Consider the following 16,194-nt stretch of genomic DNA (forward strand, 5'->3'; position numbering starts at 1 on the left):
TACATGCACATACGATCACTCTCACATGCTTGTGATATCTGTGCTTGTGACTGAGTCAAAGCAGGTTGATTTAAACTTGTCGTAATTGTCAAATATTGCTCTGCAAAGAGCAGAACTAGTTTTAACTTGTCTATAACTTTACAAATGGCCATGCAATCATCAGCGGCTTACCATGTGCCTTTGTGCCAAGCATTTAAACATTTTTAATGCATGATAGAGTTGTCACGATACTGGAATTTGGTACCAAAAGATACTAAAATGTAAAACAAAAAAAGCCCATTTCCTGCGGACATTAGTGCGCTGTCGAGCACGCACTCATACACTGCCTATTTGCCATTGTTCACATGCTCAATAGAAATACCTGTGATTGGCCATCTAGTTCACTGAACTCGCCTCTGATACAGGTGAAACCACAGATACAGGGACCCAGGAGAATTTCAAAGCTGAGATTCATCTGCTCGTACATCAGCTTGTAGACAAACCAGCTGCTTGACGTGACTTTGAAAAGCTCCTGTGTCCCTGGATCTGTGGTTAAACAGAGGTGAGTTCGGTGAACTGAAGACCTTCATGGCCTATCACAGTCATTTATGTTGAGCACATGAACACAATGGCAAATCAGCACTGTTTACATGAACATGCTAAACAGCGCTCAGACGTTTGCAGGAAATGTACATGTTTAATTTTAGTATCGATTGGTACCGAATTCCAGTATAGTGACAACGCTAACACACAGCAGTCCATCAATTGTACCTTATTACACAGCTCTCTGAAATTGCTTATTCTGACTGGTAAGTCACTGATTAATTTGTACTTGGAATCATCTTGTTAATCAATACATTCACATCCATATTTATGCTTGTCTGTCATGCTATTGTTTTTTACTTTGGTGTCACTTTTGGAATTCTTTTTTTTTTACATTTTGTGTTAAGTAATTAAAGTTAAAGTGCATCCAGGCACTTAGCAGAATAACGCCCTTCAGTTTTATACCCCATGTTTCATTTCACATCGGGCTGCTGTTAAGGCTGTCAGTCTTTGTTTTGCGATAACCACCTGATTTTATATCTATTGATTGAAGTTGCTGATGTGGTAATAAACAAACAAATACTCATTACCATGGCAGAGAAAGATCAGTGTGCTGAAACTTAAGAAATGCATGCAAATAGTAAAAACACCAGCAATTTAAGAATGGATTCAACGGTTTGACATCTTTGAAATCTTCACAATGTAAATGCAAATAGAGAAGACTCGCTGTAAATTCTCAACACATGCAAATTAAGAAACCCACTGCAAATCCTTACAACACAATAGCATGGACCACAATAGTAATGTTTCAAGGGCATCAACTGAAAAAAAGTGACAGACCTGGCTGGGATTTGCTTATTGTGCAGTAATTATTGATCAATGATATTGCAGGTGACCTTAAATTAATGTGTTTTGTTGTTGTTTTTTTATACTCTAACATTCCGTTTTGTCTTTTGCATATTATTAGCCTAAATTAAGTGAAAATGAGTAACTGTGAAGTTCTATTGTAAATGGCTAAATTACCTGTATGTCCTCAACTAAATATTTTAAAGTTAATGCAAATAAATACAATGCAAATAAATGCAAATAAATGAAATTTTATGAAAATTTATTGTTGAAACAAGATCAAAATAAATGCAGATAATATTTAAACTTATTCTGGCACTTGAGGCTTTTGATGGAAAGGACAATAATGCTCATACAAGGTGCAAACTGCACTTTTTTTTTTTTTTTTTGTTTTGTGCAGATTTTGTGTTGTGCAGATATACAGCATGTTTTCTATTTGTCTTTGCATTGTGAGGACGTGCTGTCAAACCTATAAATGAGTTTTCTTAATTTGCTGTTATTTTTATTTGCATGTGTTGTGTTGCACCTCTGTCACCATACTTTACTAATAGGATGTATTCAAATAGAAATAAGTAATCTTCGAATTTAAGCATTTTGACCTTTGTTGTATATACAGTAGCTTTGAGTTTGTATGATGATTGTGTAAACAAATCAAATTAATTCCGTTTATTTTGTCATTTAGCATGCATCATCAGAGTTGACCAGAGAAATGGAAATCTGTATTGGTTGGCCTGCGACGAGCTTTCCATTGGTGTTTCCACCATTGGCCCACTTGACCAAAGCATTTCCCGACAGTTATATCAAGGAAGATCTGCAATCCAAGACCTGTTTGTGGACTGGCAAAGAGGAAAGCTGTACTGGCTCGAGGGCCAGCAGATTATGAGAATGAAGCTGGGTCTAATTGGTGGAAATGCTGAAACCATTTACACCTTTGAGGAGGATTCCATTGACCAGATTGCATTTGACAGAAAAGGGAACAGTTTCCTTTGGACCACAGAGACTTGTAAGTGCCCTTTTCCTTTCTGAATGACCCATTTCTGTTTCTCAGCTGAAAGTTTGATTGTTTGCTATAGACCTGCAGGTTTTCAGTCTGCTGAAGATGAGGAAGTACTCTGCTTCTAAGGAGTGGGTAGTTCCTGGCTTCATCATGTCTGCTTATGAGCCCTACATGGTCGCTTTGTTCAACAACATCCTGACCATTTGGAATCGCAGAGATGGTGCTCGTGTTTCAGGAGTGGCGGTGGAGAATGGGGTTGTTAGCTTGTCTGTTGCTCTTAGGGAAGTCCAACAAGGTTTGTAATATTCTTGCGTGGTTTTCCTTCGTATGTTTTCATGGTGTTTATTTGTTTTATTTGTGGTAATTTCAGAGATAGTGACCAAAGATGTGCCTCCTACTGAAGTCACTTGCAAAAGTCCTCAAGTCTTTTGTCCAGGATCAACAGTGTGTATCAGCCGATCTCAGCGGTGTGATGGGAAGAGAGACTGTCCAGATGGGTCTGATGAAGCCTCATGTTTGCACATGTGTGCAAAAGCAGGTATGCTTTGACGTATTCACCTTTTTTTTCCCCTTTTTTGAGTTTGTTGAAGCCTGTATAACAGACTTTTTATAAAGGCTCTTGGGCTGCTTATAATGCGTTTTAAAATAAATGACTTAAATGAATTCATGCAGACTTATTTTTAAAAAGCCAAATATTTTAGTTCACGAATAACGCGCATTTAAATAAATCAAACCATGCAAAAACAAAATAAACGAAAGCAGAAATGTTGCGAGGGGGCATGTAGCTCAGAGCAGGAGGACTTGGACCCCATTTACACGAATACATTTTAGTTTTAGTGTTTTAGAATGAAAACCCTCCACGTCCGCATTGGCATTTCATCTTGTGTTTTTGAAAAGAACTGTCTACACTACATTGCTGAAAACATCACGTGACCACACACACACACACACACACACACACACACACACTGTGGCATGCTTCAGCGTGTCCGCACGTCTGAGCTCTAGGCAGTCAGCGGATGCTTTGAGCACACCTCCCCAGGTGAGAACAGCGCATGTTGGACAGTTCATCAAAGATCAACTGCTGGATCTAATCTCACTATAGTTGTTAAACGTGATATTTAAATCATACTGTCTGTCTAACTACTCTTGTCTTTTTTAATTTTTTACTTGTTCTCAGGTAACCTGTTTGGCTGAGTGCAAAGATATGTTAATATATTAATTTATATAACCATGTAAACTTATTCTGCACATTTGACTGATTGATTGCCTTAAAATAATAATAATATTAATATTTCCTAATTACAATTACTATTGTATAAACCTATTGGGTCAATCATTGTCATTGATTATTAAAAGTGTTATTCAGTAAACAAGACATATTTTTCAATAAAAATGAAAGCAGGCAGTTATGTTATAGGCTCCGTTTTGTTATAAAAATGCATACAGTGAAGATAACGGTCATTATAAATAAGTAGCTACATAATTCCTTAATATTTGTCTGTTAAGTTAATGTCAAAATGAAAATAAACAGTTCCTTATGTTATGTTAATTTTGTTTTAAGAGTGTAACAACGTAGCCAGGGTGATACGAATGATACCCGACATGTCCTCGGAAGTTTGTTTCCCTATTAAACTTTCTAAGTCTGAACTTGCAAGGAAAGGATGCAAGTGTGAACCTTTTGCACCAGATATTGATAAAAAAGCCCTGTTTTCAGATGTCTCTATTTTGCAGAAAGCCATGTTTTCAGATGCATCCATTTTTTTCTCATCCACACTGATGGAGCAGCAGCGTTTTAATATGATACGAGGTCTGAAAACTCCAGCGTATCATGGACGAAAGGCATAACCGTAGCAAAACTTGTGCGTTTTAAAACTGTTTGTAAACAGGGCCTGAGTGAGACTAGTGGTGCTAACATGTATCCCATGTATGAAGTGCAAGAAGGATAAAAGTAGTGATAAGCTGAAGTTTTCCAGGAGGGGCTGATGCAGCGTGTTTGTTTTCTGTTTATTTTATTGTGTTAATGTTTGTGGACTCTCCACCTACTTCCTGTGGCCTGTTTCAGTAAGGAGGTTCAACCAACTCTGAGTTTAAACTTGAAAGCTGAGTTTTTAATCTCTCTGTAAATCAACTCCGAGTTTTCGGTTTCATAATAGCGATCTGAGTTAGGTTAACTCAGACTAACTCAGAGTTAAGCGCGCACCCTGTGCATTATCTATTGCATTTTCAAATGGAGCGCAGATATTACGAGTGACCATGACAACATCTGAAAAAAAAGAAATCACCGTTTCTTTCTCCAGCTGAACTTTGCGCTCAAGCAAAGTTATAGCAAATATGAGCATATATTTTAAAAAGCAACACCACAGCATCAGTGAAAGTACTTAAATATGTATGTATAATATAATAAGTAATGTTATTACATTTATACATTTTTTACACGTTCCCACTTATACACGTTGATCAGTTTTAATAGATGTAAAATGTACTTGTGTGTCTGCCTTTATATTGATCAAGTGATAGAGGTTGATATGACATTTAGAATGTAAGCAGAACAAACCAATAGTTTTTAGAAAAAATAACAGTATCAGTAACCGTAATCTAGAAACAGTACATGTCCCTGTTGAAGGTCAGTGAATTAAAGCTAATTATTCATTAAAAAAAAGGACAAACCTTTCTCGTATGTGTCTTCTTTGTGTGACTAAAATGTAGGTAATGGCTATGTTTCCATACAAATACATTAATTAAATTTATGTGCGAAACTGGAATAACGCATTATACCGTAAAAGCAGAATTTACTGCGGTACAAGAAGCTGCTGCGAGAGTGTTTGCTTTACTTAATAAATGTACTTGCGCCTCAGAACACGCTGACACACAATGAATGCGTGGGGGCGTTTGAAGGCATGAGATGCGGAGAACAGACGCTCTTGACATGCCCCAGATGCTCTGGAGGTCATTAATAATATCATAACATTAATACTAAAACTGCGTTTTAGAATGAATGACCAAAACAACATTTAAGATGTGTTACAGTGTGCTTAGCCTTTAGTAAAAGTGTTCCCATCGTAGTATGAGCTTATTTTTTATCAAATAAAACCTTATCCTACTTAGTTACGTGCATTTTTATGCAAATCTTTAAAAGTTATGTGCATCATGACGTTTCCATCAATCGTTTTTCTGCGCATAGCCAAAATGAGCATTAAAATGGGTGGGTGGAAACGCAAGGCTAAGGCGACAAATACCGCTTCGTCTTTAAAAAAGGGAAGAAGACCGACAGAAACTCAGAGTTTAGAGAATAAAACCTGCCCCTGACCAGGTTAGATTTACAGAGTAAGTTACCACGGTAACTGTCTCTGAGTTAGTTACCTCTCTTTCAGAAACAGGCTTGACTTACCCTGCTTTCTCGAGTTTAACAAACCTGCCGTTTTGAAACAGAAAACCCAGAGTTTCTTTAATTTCAGGGATAAATATTCAGAGTTTGCACTTAACCTCTTTTATGAAACAGGCCCCTGATGGCTAGGAGCCCATCAACTTCTTTACAATAATAAACCATAAAAACTGTTTTGTTTGTATTTGTTACTTTTGTTTTTCTGCTTTGCTTTTTGTTTTGTTTTATTGTTTGTCAGTCTTTTTTGTTTTATCTTTTTTGTTTAATGTCTCTTTGTTTGGGTTTGGTTTACTTTTATTCTTGTTTTATGCTTTTATTCTTGTTTTCTTTTTTGCAGCTTTTTTTTCAGTTTGATCTTGCTTGTTTTGCTTTTATTACCGATTTGTTTTCAGTTGGTTTGTTTATTGTTTAGTATTTGTTTTTGTTTCTTTAGTTTTTATTTCCTTTTTTGTTTTTGTCATTGGGTTTTATTCACCTAGGTCATTAACAAATTGTACAAAATAAATGAAAATTTAAATGAAAACTTTTTTTTTTTTTTTTTTTTTTTTGTCCAGATGATTTCCTGTGTAAGGATGGCAGTAAGTGTGTGGGGAAAGATTTAGTGTGTGACGGCCGCTCTCACTGCTTTGATGGATCAGATGAGGATGAATGTCCCACTATGGCTGCTGAAAACTCAAACTCAGGACCACTGAGGTGTCGTGTGGGCTCTAAACTCTGTAATGATGGACGTCAGTGTGTCCTGCACGATCATGTGTGTGATGGAGAGAAGGACTGTGAAGATGGATCTGATGAGCAGGGCTGTCCAAACCGCTGTAAAGCAGGTAAAACTCATGAAAATGACTCATGAGCTGATTTATGAGATCTAACAGTTGAGAAACTGACATATACCAATGTTTGCTCCTAGATCAGTTCCGCTGTGCTCATGGGAGGATGTGTATCGACAAAAAGGAAGTGTGTGACGGCACCCCTCAGTGTCAGGACCGCTCTGATGAACTGAACTGTTTCACTCAATCACATGACTGCAAACATCAGTGTGATAATAAAACTCGCTGCATTCCTGAGAGCTTCCTCTGTGACGGAGAGAGAGACTGTGTAGATGCCACTGATGAAGCTAACTGCCGTGAGTATGAGATTTTTGTCTACAGCTTGTTAAAAATTTTAGTTTAAGGACCAATTCTCACTAATAAGCACAATGGCTTTACATTTTAGTAATTTTAAAGAGCATACCTAAACTTTACTGCTACACTAGGCAAAGCAAGTTTATTTATATAGCACATTTCATACACAGTGGCAATTCAAAGTGCTTTACATAAACAGGAATAAAAAAGACAAGTTTAGGAACATAAAATGCAGACAATAAAAATTATTAAAAACAGATAAAAACAAATTAAATGCTTCATGTTCCATGCTCCATGCTTCACAGTGGGAACCAGGCATGTAGAGTCCATCCGTTTACCTTTTATGCTAACTACCTTTAAGCATTAAAAAACCTAAATTTGGAGTTTGAAGCAAAAGTGTTGCCTGAATATTTGTCAACATGAGATGAAATTTATATTTATAATGCACGTCACACTTTGGCCAGTGAATTTAATCAGAAATGACAAATGCCATTTGAAAACTACTGTAAGGCACTGGTGGTCTAGTTGTTAGATTAATATTGTTGTTTACAATATAGAAATCCAACAATTATGAACTACATTTTCCATTCATAAAGAGCGATTCAATCATATAAAATTGTTTTTAAAATAACTGCAACATTTTGATTCACAACACAAATGGCACAATTTTAGAAGTCCCTTTTGTTTTTCTTAACCTGTGAATGCGGTTTCAAGTTAAAAGGGTCCTAATTATACTTAATGTACAGTATAATACATTACATATTATACAGTACAAACAAAGTTGGATTGTAGATTCTAAAACTTGTAGATTCACACTGAAGGCATCAAACTGTGAATTAACACGTGGAATTATATAAATACAAAAGTGTGGAACAACTGAAAATGTCATAATCTTGGTTCTTCAAAGTAGCCACCTTTTGCTTTAATTACTCTTGGCGTTCTCTTGCTAAGCTTCAAGAGGGGTCATTTTCCTGTTAAAAAATAAATGATGGTCCAACTAAACGCAAACCGGATGGAATATCATGCTGCTGCAAGATGCTGTGGTAGCCATGCTGGTTCAGTATGCCTTTCAAAATGCCAATTTTGAATAAATCCCCAACAGTGTCACCAGCAAAGCACCATCACACCTCCATGCTTCACAGTGGGAACCAGGCATGTAGAGTCCATCCGTTCACCTTTTATGCGTCACACAAAGACATGGTGGTTGGAACCAAATATCTCAAATTTGGATTCATCAGACCAAAGTACAGATTTTCACTGTTAAAATATGTTTCTTTTGTTCTTTTGCCCAAACAAGTCTCTTCTTGTTGTTCTCCTTAGCAGTGGTTTTCTAGCAGATATTTTTCCCTGAAGGCCTGATTCACACAAATGTTTTAGAGATGTGTCTGCTGCTAGAACTCTGTGTGGCATTAACCTGGGCTGTGTCCGAAATCACATACTAAAATCAGTATGCGAAAAGTACCCGGAATGACTTACTACTTCCGGCGAGATTCTGAAATGCGCATCCCATGATTCTTGTTTCATGAATGGGAGTAAAGTGACGCAACTGACGCAGGTAGATCACGTGACCATGACAAACTGGCAGATGTAGTACGTCCAAATGCCTTTTGTGCTTCTTGTATTCATAATGCATAGCACATACTTTCTCTTCTTGTGTCTCGGACACAACCCTGGTTTCTAGTTTAAGCTGCTGTTAACCTGCGATTTATGAGGCTGGTGACTCAGATGATCTTATTATCCGCAACAGAGGTGACTTTTAGTCTTCCTTTGCTGGAGCGGTCCACATGTGAGCAAGTTTCTTTGTGTTGCTTGATGGTTTTTGTGACTGCACTTGGGGACACTTTCAAAGTTTTCCCCATTTTTCAGACTGACTGGCATTTATTTTTAAGTAATGATGGCCACTCATTTTTCTTTACTTGGCTGCTTTTTTCTTGCCATAATACAAATGCTAAAAGTCTGTTCAGTAGGACAGTCAGCTGTGTGTCCACCTGACTACTGCACAACACTACTGAAGGTCCCAACCCCATTTATAAGGCAAGAAATCCCACCTATTAAACCTGTCAGGGCACACCTGTGAAGTGAAAAGCATTTCAGGTGATTACCTCTTGAAGCTCATCAAGCTCAGAATGCCAAGAGTGTGCAAAGCAGTAATCAAAGCAAAAGGTGGCTACTTGGAAGAACCTAGAATATGACACAGTTTCAAGCCGTTTAAATTCACACACAACTGTTCTAAACCAGGGGTACCAAAACTCGAGTTGCAGGTCATGTGCATGTGTTGTACGACAAGTCAATATTTTGATTATTGTAGCTGTCCTTGCAAACACGGACGTGCAAGAAAACAAAACAGTATTTAGTGGTCATCCATAGGTGAGCCTTTCACAATACCCCGCTCTGATATGATACTTAATAATGAACATAAAAAAAATTTAGCAGTAATTTGTCTCTTTTTGTTTTGACGTTTCCCCATGCTTGTTTGAGGTTGTTGCACCGATTCTGCACTCCTATTGGTTCTTGGTTTGATGCAGGAAAGTGTCTGAAATCTTCTTACTCTGCCAGATCTTCATCAGAGGGAAAATTTTGTTTGCAACAGCCATTATGCGGCTGTCTGAACATGTCAAGCCAATGCTAAAAGACCATTTTATCCTGGGATTACGGGAAGATTTCCCAAATTTGTCTGAGACTATAAATAGTGGCTACAAATGCACAGTGCATAATAGAATGCAGCTCTGCACTAGACGTTTGGCCAGAGAGCTGGTCGTGCCCAGCTGAGCCTGGTTTCTTTTTTTTTTTGTTTTTTACACTTCCTTCAGAAATTTTGGTTCCGTTCTACTGTCGTCTCTGGCTTGTTTGGTTTGGACTGCTGGAGCTGCCCATCAGTGGATTTGCTTCTTACTAGATTGGCTTTCAGCCGTTAAATTTGTATTTACACAGATGTGAACTAAAATGAATCGATCTTCAAGTGGTATTTACAGTATACAACACTGAACTGAATCAGTTTTAGTTTAACAAGAACTACAACTGCATATTTTATGCTGCTCTCCTGCCTGAGTTCTTGGAAAGTTTCACAGTTTGGCTTTTTATTCTCTATTCTTAATCTGTTAAACTGTTTTGACACAATCTACATTGTAAAAATCACTAGAAATTAAAGACTAATTGAATTTAATTAGAAGGATGCTTTTAAAGTTGATGATTCTGTTATCATTCATAGGTTTCAGTATAATCGCTAGCAATTAGGGGTGTAACTGTGCATATATTGGTCATGGATCAGTTCACGTGGTCCCATGATGAATACAATCAGTCCAGATGTGCAGTATCTGTTACATAGAAATCACTACAGTAGTGCAGCAACTCAGCAATCTCAACAAACTTGTCTTTTGGCCCTATCATACACCAGGCGCAATAACACGCAACACGTGTGTAGTTGTAATTTGTCGCTATTTTCAGAAGAGAGCAACCCTAATTTTCACTATTTGTTCCTAGTTTAAATAGCAAATCCACTTTGTGGACTCGCGGGTATTCCCATCTATAAATGTGTGTTAGGGCCCGTTGTTGGCGCTTTGTTATTTTGAGGAGCTGAAATGGACTGCACCATTGACCAAATAAAGGCAGGTCTTAAGTCCAGCACGGAGCGTGTTAGTCATGCATCTATGCTGGTCCAAGCGCTTGCACATTGCTTAACACACATAGGATGCACAGCAATACTGATATATTTGCATAAGAAAAAAATGTCAAGATTTTTTTTTTTTTTACATTATTTTCTACATAAATAATAACCACTGCATCCATGTCCTCGTCTTAGGGGACTTTTTCAGTTTATTCATGACAGTTTGTATAATGTTGTTGTTATTATTATTAGTATTTTTTTTATCATATGCATATTTATTTTTGCTTTAATAAAAACTATTTTAGTTTTGTCCACCTTTTGGGTTTTGGAGACGTCTGCATTACCATATGGGGCATAAGAATAGGATGCATGTCTGGATATAATTTGTTTGTGTGACCGCACTTTATCATTGTTCAATTATTATTTTGCTGAAAATTAACTCATTTTGGAAATGGTTTTGAAACAAATGTTTGTGCTTAACAAATGAAATTACGAAATGTAGGCTAACGAATGTCTTTAGTTGAGTGAGTTTCCACCGTTTCCTTATCCACAAAAGTAAGAGTAAAGCATAAAAGTAAAGAAGCCAAATGGAGGAGGCATGTTCTTTATCCTCGCACAACAGATGGTCCGTTAATCTGTTTTCTCGCTAGTGAAGCATTCAGATTTTTCTCTTAAAGTCCGCTATGGAAATGGCAAAATTTGCCATGGTGTGACACAACTGGGTTTTAAAAGGAATAAGAGATGAGACTGACTCTAAAAACACACCTATAACTCATTAAGAGAATAAGCACAACCCTGTTAGACCGTTCACCAGGGCGTAGAGAATATTTTCAGTCATTAAAATAGCAATAGAGGATTCAGACATGCCCTTACTGCTTTTGTACCATGCACTTTACACTTTGCACCTAGATTATTAAAATATAGCCCTTAATGTCTGAAACCACGACACAACAGAGTTCAGAAGTGGTTTTGCCATTTTCATTATGAGATTTCAGTTTTGAAACTGACTGAATCTTACAACACAATTAATGGGTTTTTTTTAGGAGAGAGCTGAGCTTATTTTTTAATTACAAATTCCTAATTCGTTTGGTAATTCTAACATTTTATTTTCCATTATTGTGTTTTTTTACTTTTGCATCAAAAGTAGCTTTTCATTTCTGTAGCTGATTGTGACAAAACACTTCTGCCTGTTTAAAATAAACAGAAAAGGTAAGTACTGGGAATTTTTTTTTACTTGCAGTATTCCTTTTGTATCGTATCCGACCCCAACTGTGACCTCAAAACTGAGGTACATAATGAACAATAACTCCAGTGAACTTTTACATCTTTAATAGCAATTTATGCATATTATTTTGGACTAACAGTGACACTACCAATGTACACTCTTTGTATATTTGTTTTTCTATTCCAGCTAAGACTAGCAGAGGGGAAGTCAGTGTGATGCCAATCTATGAAGACACTCCTACATCATCTCCTCCAGTCTGTCAAAGTCCATCAGTGTTGTGTCCAGGAACATTAGAGTGCATTTCTCCGAATCGGCTGTGTGATGGGAGAACTGATTGTCCTGATGGTTCTGATGAAGATTCATGCTTTGACAATTGCGCAAAACCTGGTGAGATGGCCCATCTTAGCAATAGCAAACATAAAATTAAGACACTTTAATAAAAGTGGCAGGCTTACTTCTGTGCTTTTCCAGATGATTTCCTATGTAAAGATGGCAGTAAGTGTGTGGGGAAAGATTTAGTGTGTGACGGCCGCTCTCACTGCACTGATGGATCAGATGAGGATGGATGTCCAACTATGGCTGCTGAAAACTCAGACTCAGGACCACTGAGGTGTCGTGTGGGCTCTAAACTCTGTAATGATGGACGTCAGTGTGTCCTGCACGATCATGTTTGTGATGGAGAAATGGACTGTGAAGATGGATCTGATGAGCAGGGCTGTCCGAACCGCTGTAAAGGAGGTAAAACTCATGAAATTGATCTCAACTGTTTTGAGATGTTAGACTTGTGCATAGGACATTTTTACCATTGTTTTGTTTGTACCAATAACCCTAGATCAGTTCCGCTGTGCTCATGGGAGGATGTGCATAGACAAAAAGCAGGTGTGTGACGGCACCCCTCAGTGTCAGGACCGCTCTGATGAACTGAACTGTTTCACTCAATCACACGACTGCAAACATCAGTGTGATAATAAAACTCGCTGCATCCCTGAGAGCTTCCTCTGTGACGGAGAGAGAGACTGTGTAGACGCCACTGATGAAGCTAACTGCCGTGAGTTAAATTTTTATTTTTTTGGACTATCCCATTTGTAACTTTGTAGATCTTTGTCATGTCCTGTGTCCAAAAATCACATACTATAGATCAGGGATCACCAAACTTGTTCCTGGAAGTTCGGTGTCTTGCAGATTTTAGCTCCAACCTTAATCAAACACACCTGAACAAGCTAATCAATGTCTTACTCTGTATATTTGAAACACCCAGGCATGTGTTGAGGCAAGTTGGAGCTAAACCCTACAGGGGACTGGACCTCCCGGAACGAGATTGGTGACCCCTGCTATAGATGAATTACCATGTTTGTAAATGTTCAAGATGTGCGTGCAGCATGCAGAATGTGTAGTAACCACATCCTTTGTTGTATCACGACTACCCATATCAGTTTGATCTCTTCACTTCGATTCATAAATCCTCTCTAATGTCCTCATGGGATGGTAAAGTATGAATTGGATGTGTGCTTTTAGAGGAGCTCATACATGTACTACTTACCTATTGTTTTTCGAATACTATTAATTTGCAAATGCTACTATTCCAAATTAAGCATTTGGGAAGTGTTTAAATTTGAGATTGTGGTCAAACCTTTGGTCATACACCGTAACTATGCACTAAATAAGTTGAAAAATGTGCATATAACTTCTGTTAAACACTAAAAAATGCTACGTTCCACACAATTTCTTTGTTGTCCCAACACTAATTAATCTAACTTGTTTTTATATAAACTCAAGTGAACTGGACATAAAAGATTTAAGTTGTTAAACTCAATTGTTGATTCTGCTTGGGTTAAATGAAGTTTTACAAAGTAATTTTGAGAAGAGTAGGTGATATGATTGATCGCGACTGGTCACTCATTAGTAATCATTAGTAAGCCAATCGGATTATTTCAAACTCACTATAAATCTCATCTAGCATTACGTTTGTGTCTGAGAAATTGTCGTTCGGCTCTGTGAAAAGGGGCAGGATTAAACAAGATTATTAGACAATTAAAAATCCAACGATTGCTCTGTTTTAAATTTCTGTCCTGAGAGGTCATGTTTTGATCTTCGTTTGGTCTCACGCAGTTAAGTGATGCGATTTCGCAGGTCAGAGTTCATGCAGCAACTTGCGAAACTTGACGCATGTCATTGTGTTTCCAGTCTGATGCATTTGCGTGCGTATGAATGGAAGTCTGTGGAGAGAAAAGTCAAGTGTGACTGCAGCTTTACTCTCATCTTCATTTTTTGAAGAATCCACCTCATCTCCCCCTTTTTCTCATTTACCAGGGGGAGCTCTTGAGTACTACCTGATCTTGTACCCCCTTACATGCTTATTGACCTGGTGGGATCCCTGGGGTCAATTATCTCAGAGCTCAAGGTTCTCTCCCGGGGCAGCATGCCATACCCTGTTATTATTATCAAGCAATATCGAAGTGTGAACTCTTAAAATAAGTAGTTTGTACAAGCAGCAAAAATCATTTTTTTTTTTTTGTTTTTTTTTTTGTTAGCTGTTTGCATTTGGGATCAGTTACAATTAATGATGTTGTGATTTAAAATTTTTTTTTTTTTTGGATCTGCTCCTCTTGCCAGCTGAGATTAAAAATGTGGAAAAAAATGTGGTCACAAGAAACACAGACCGCTCAGATGTTCAGCCTCCACCTCCAGTCTGTAAAAGACCCTCAATGTTGTGTCCTGGAACATCACTCTGCATTTCCCAGACTCGGCTGTGTGATGGAAAACTCGATTGTCCAGATGGTTCTGATGAAGTTTCCTGTGTCCACGCTTGTTCTAATCCTGGTAAATCTTTACATGATCTTCAATGTATGTCTTTTTTTTTTTTTTTTTAAAGATTTGTTGGCGCAAAGCACTGAAATCTGTATTATTGTGCCAGGTGACTTCCTGTGCAAGGACAGGAGGAAGTGTGTTGATGGAAATCAGGTGTGCGACGGTCGATCTGACTGCTTTGATGGCTCTGATGAGATGGCTTGTTACTTGTCAGCCAGAACCTCAAATAAAGTGCCACTGAAGTGTCGTGTGGGCTCTAAACCCTGTAATGATGGGCGTCAGTGTGTCCTGCATGATCATGTGTGTGATGGAGAGAAGGACTGTAAGGATGGGTCTGATGAGCGTGGCTGTCCAAACCGCTGTAAAGCAGGTAAAGATTTCTTTGAAGTAATAGTGATTTTATTCAAATAGTGTTAACTTGATATTTAACCTATTGTCAATATTAAACAAATGTTTGCTCCTAGATCAGTTCCGCTGTGCTCATGGGAGGATGTGCATAGACAAAAAGCAGGTGTGTGACGGCACCCCTCAGTGTCAGGACCGCTCTGATGAGCTAAACTGTTTCACTCGATCACACGACTGCAGACATCAGTGTGATAATAAAACTCGCTGCATCCCAGAGAGCTTCCTCTGTGACGGAGAGAGAGACTGTGTAGATGCCACTGATGAAGCTAACTGCTGTGAGTTATGTTTTTTTGTTTCTAAACACCACAGAGGGTTAATTGTTTTGTTTTTTTTACTCTCTGTGTCTTTCTAACAACATGCTCTTTACTTTATTTTAAATGGACTCTTAGACTTTGAAAGTTAGTGTAATTTCTGTAAAAAATTAGCCAAAAAGCCTTACTTTCCACTATGTATACATCTCTAAAGGCTGGTACACACAAAGGCAATGCCAGACAAAAAGCAACTGTGTTGTCACCTCTGGCATCTAGTCTCTGAACCAAAAAGCTGTTCGTGAACGCACCCAACGGAAAGCAGCCGATTAAATAGAGCAGGGATGTCAAACTTAATTCCTGGAAGGGCCAAAGCCCTGCACAGTGTAGTTCCAACTCTAATTAAACACACTGGATCAAACTAATTGAGTCCTTCAGGCTTGTTTGAAACCTACAGGTAAGTGTGTTAGAGCAGGGTTAGAGCTAAACTGTGCAGGGCTGTGGCCCTCCAGAAATTGAGTTTGACATCCCTGTTCTAGAGCATGTGTTCTGTGCTTGAGTCACAGGCTTTTGTCTTTCCACGCCCGCTGGTTGCAGTAGTCCGTTTTCTTGGTTACACTTTAGAATAGCTATGCAAAATAACTAATTAGATCATTAATAAAATGTTCGTTAAAGAGTTTTAAATTACTTGTTAAATAATAGTTAACAGTTTGTTAATTATTTATAACTGTGCCTTTTAGATTTAGTCAATAGATTACCTGCAAGCTGTTAATTAAGTTATAAATGACATGTTAACTGTGTTTTTTAATGATTTATAACTATACCTAATAAATTAATAATAGATTGTGAACAAGCTGTTAGTAAATTACCTACTACAGACTTGAGTATCAGTTAATAGTTTGTTAATGGGAAGTTATTCTATTTGCAGCTATTCTTCATTTATTAACGGTTAGTAAATTATGAATTGTTGCAACTTTAGAATAACCTCCCAATAACATGCATAAGCTAATATACTAATAACTAACACTTAACTACT

At 37.7% G+C, this 16,194-nt stretch overlaps 1 protein-coding gene across 9 annotated transcripts in view; it reads left to right on the forward strand.

Moving 5' to 3' along the window:
- lrp13b (low-density lipoprotein receptor related-protein 13 b) overlaps nucleotides 1–16,194 on the forward strand; it is a 70,271-nt gene that overhangs the window by 13,030 nt on the left and 41,047 nt on the right. For 6 of the 9 annotated variants that reach the window (XR_015500904.1, XR_015500905.1, XR_015500906.1 and 3 more), the window contains exons 13-23: nucleotides 2,051–2,371; nucleotides 2,442–2,660; nucleotides 2,736–2,903; nucleotides 6,305–6,571; nucleotides 6,655–6,870; nucleotides 11,884–12,084; nucleotides 12,169–12,435; nucleotides 12,530–12,745; nucleotides 14,311–14,517; nucleotides 14,612–14,875; nucleotides 14,970–15,185. Coding sequence is in view for 6 of the 9 variants with exons in the window: in XM_087270264.1 (XP_087126390.1) it covers nucleotides 2,051–2,371; nucleotides 2,442–2,660; nucleotides 2,736–2,903; nucleotides 6,305–6,571; nucleotides 6,655–6,870; nucleotides 11,884–12,084; nucleotides 12,169–12,435; nucleotides 12,530–12,745; nucleotides 14,311–14,517; nucleotides 14,612–14,875; nucleotides 14,970–15,185 (2,562 nt within the window). In the remaining 3 variants the exon portion in view is untranslated. The remainder of the gene's footprint in view (nucleotides 1–2,050; nucleotides 2,372–2,441; nucleotides 2,661–2,735; nucleotides 2,904–6,304; nucleotides 6,572–6,654; nucleotides 6,871–11,883; nucleotides 12,085–12,168; nucleotides 12,436–12,529; nucleotides 12,746–14,310; nucleotides 14,518–14,611; nucleotides 14,876–14,969; nucleotides 15,186–16,194) is intronic. The other 3 variants (XM_087270267.1, XM_087270269.1, XM_087270266.1) reach the window with 2 other exon arrangements.

The sequence above is a fragment of the Danio rerio genome, chromosome 10 (assembly GCF_052040795.2).
Source record: "Danio rerio strain M-AB ecotype USA chromosome 10, GRCz13ab, whole genome shotgun sequence".
NCBI lineage: Eukaryota > Metazoa > Chordata > Actinopteri > Cypriniformes > Danionidae > Danio > Danio rerio.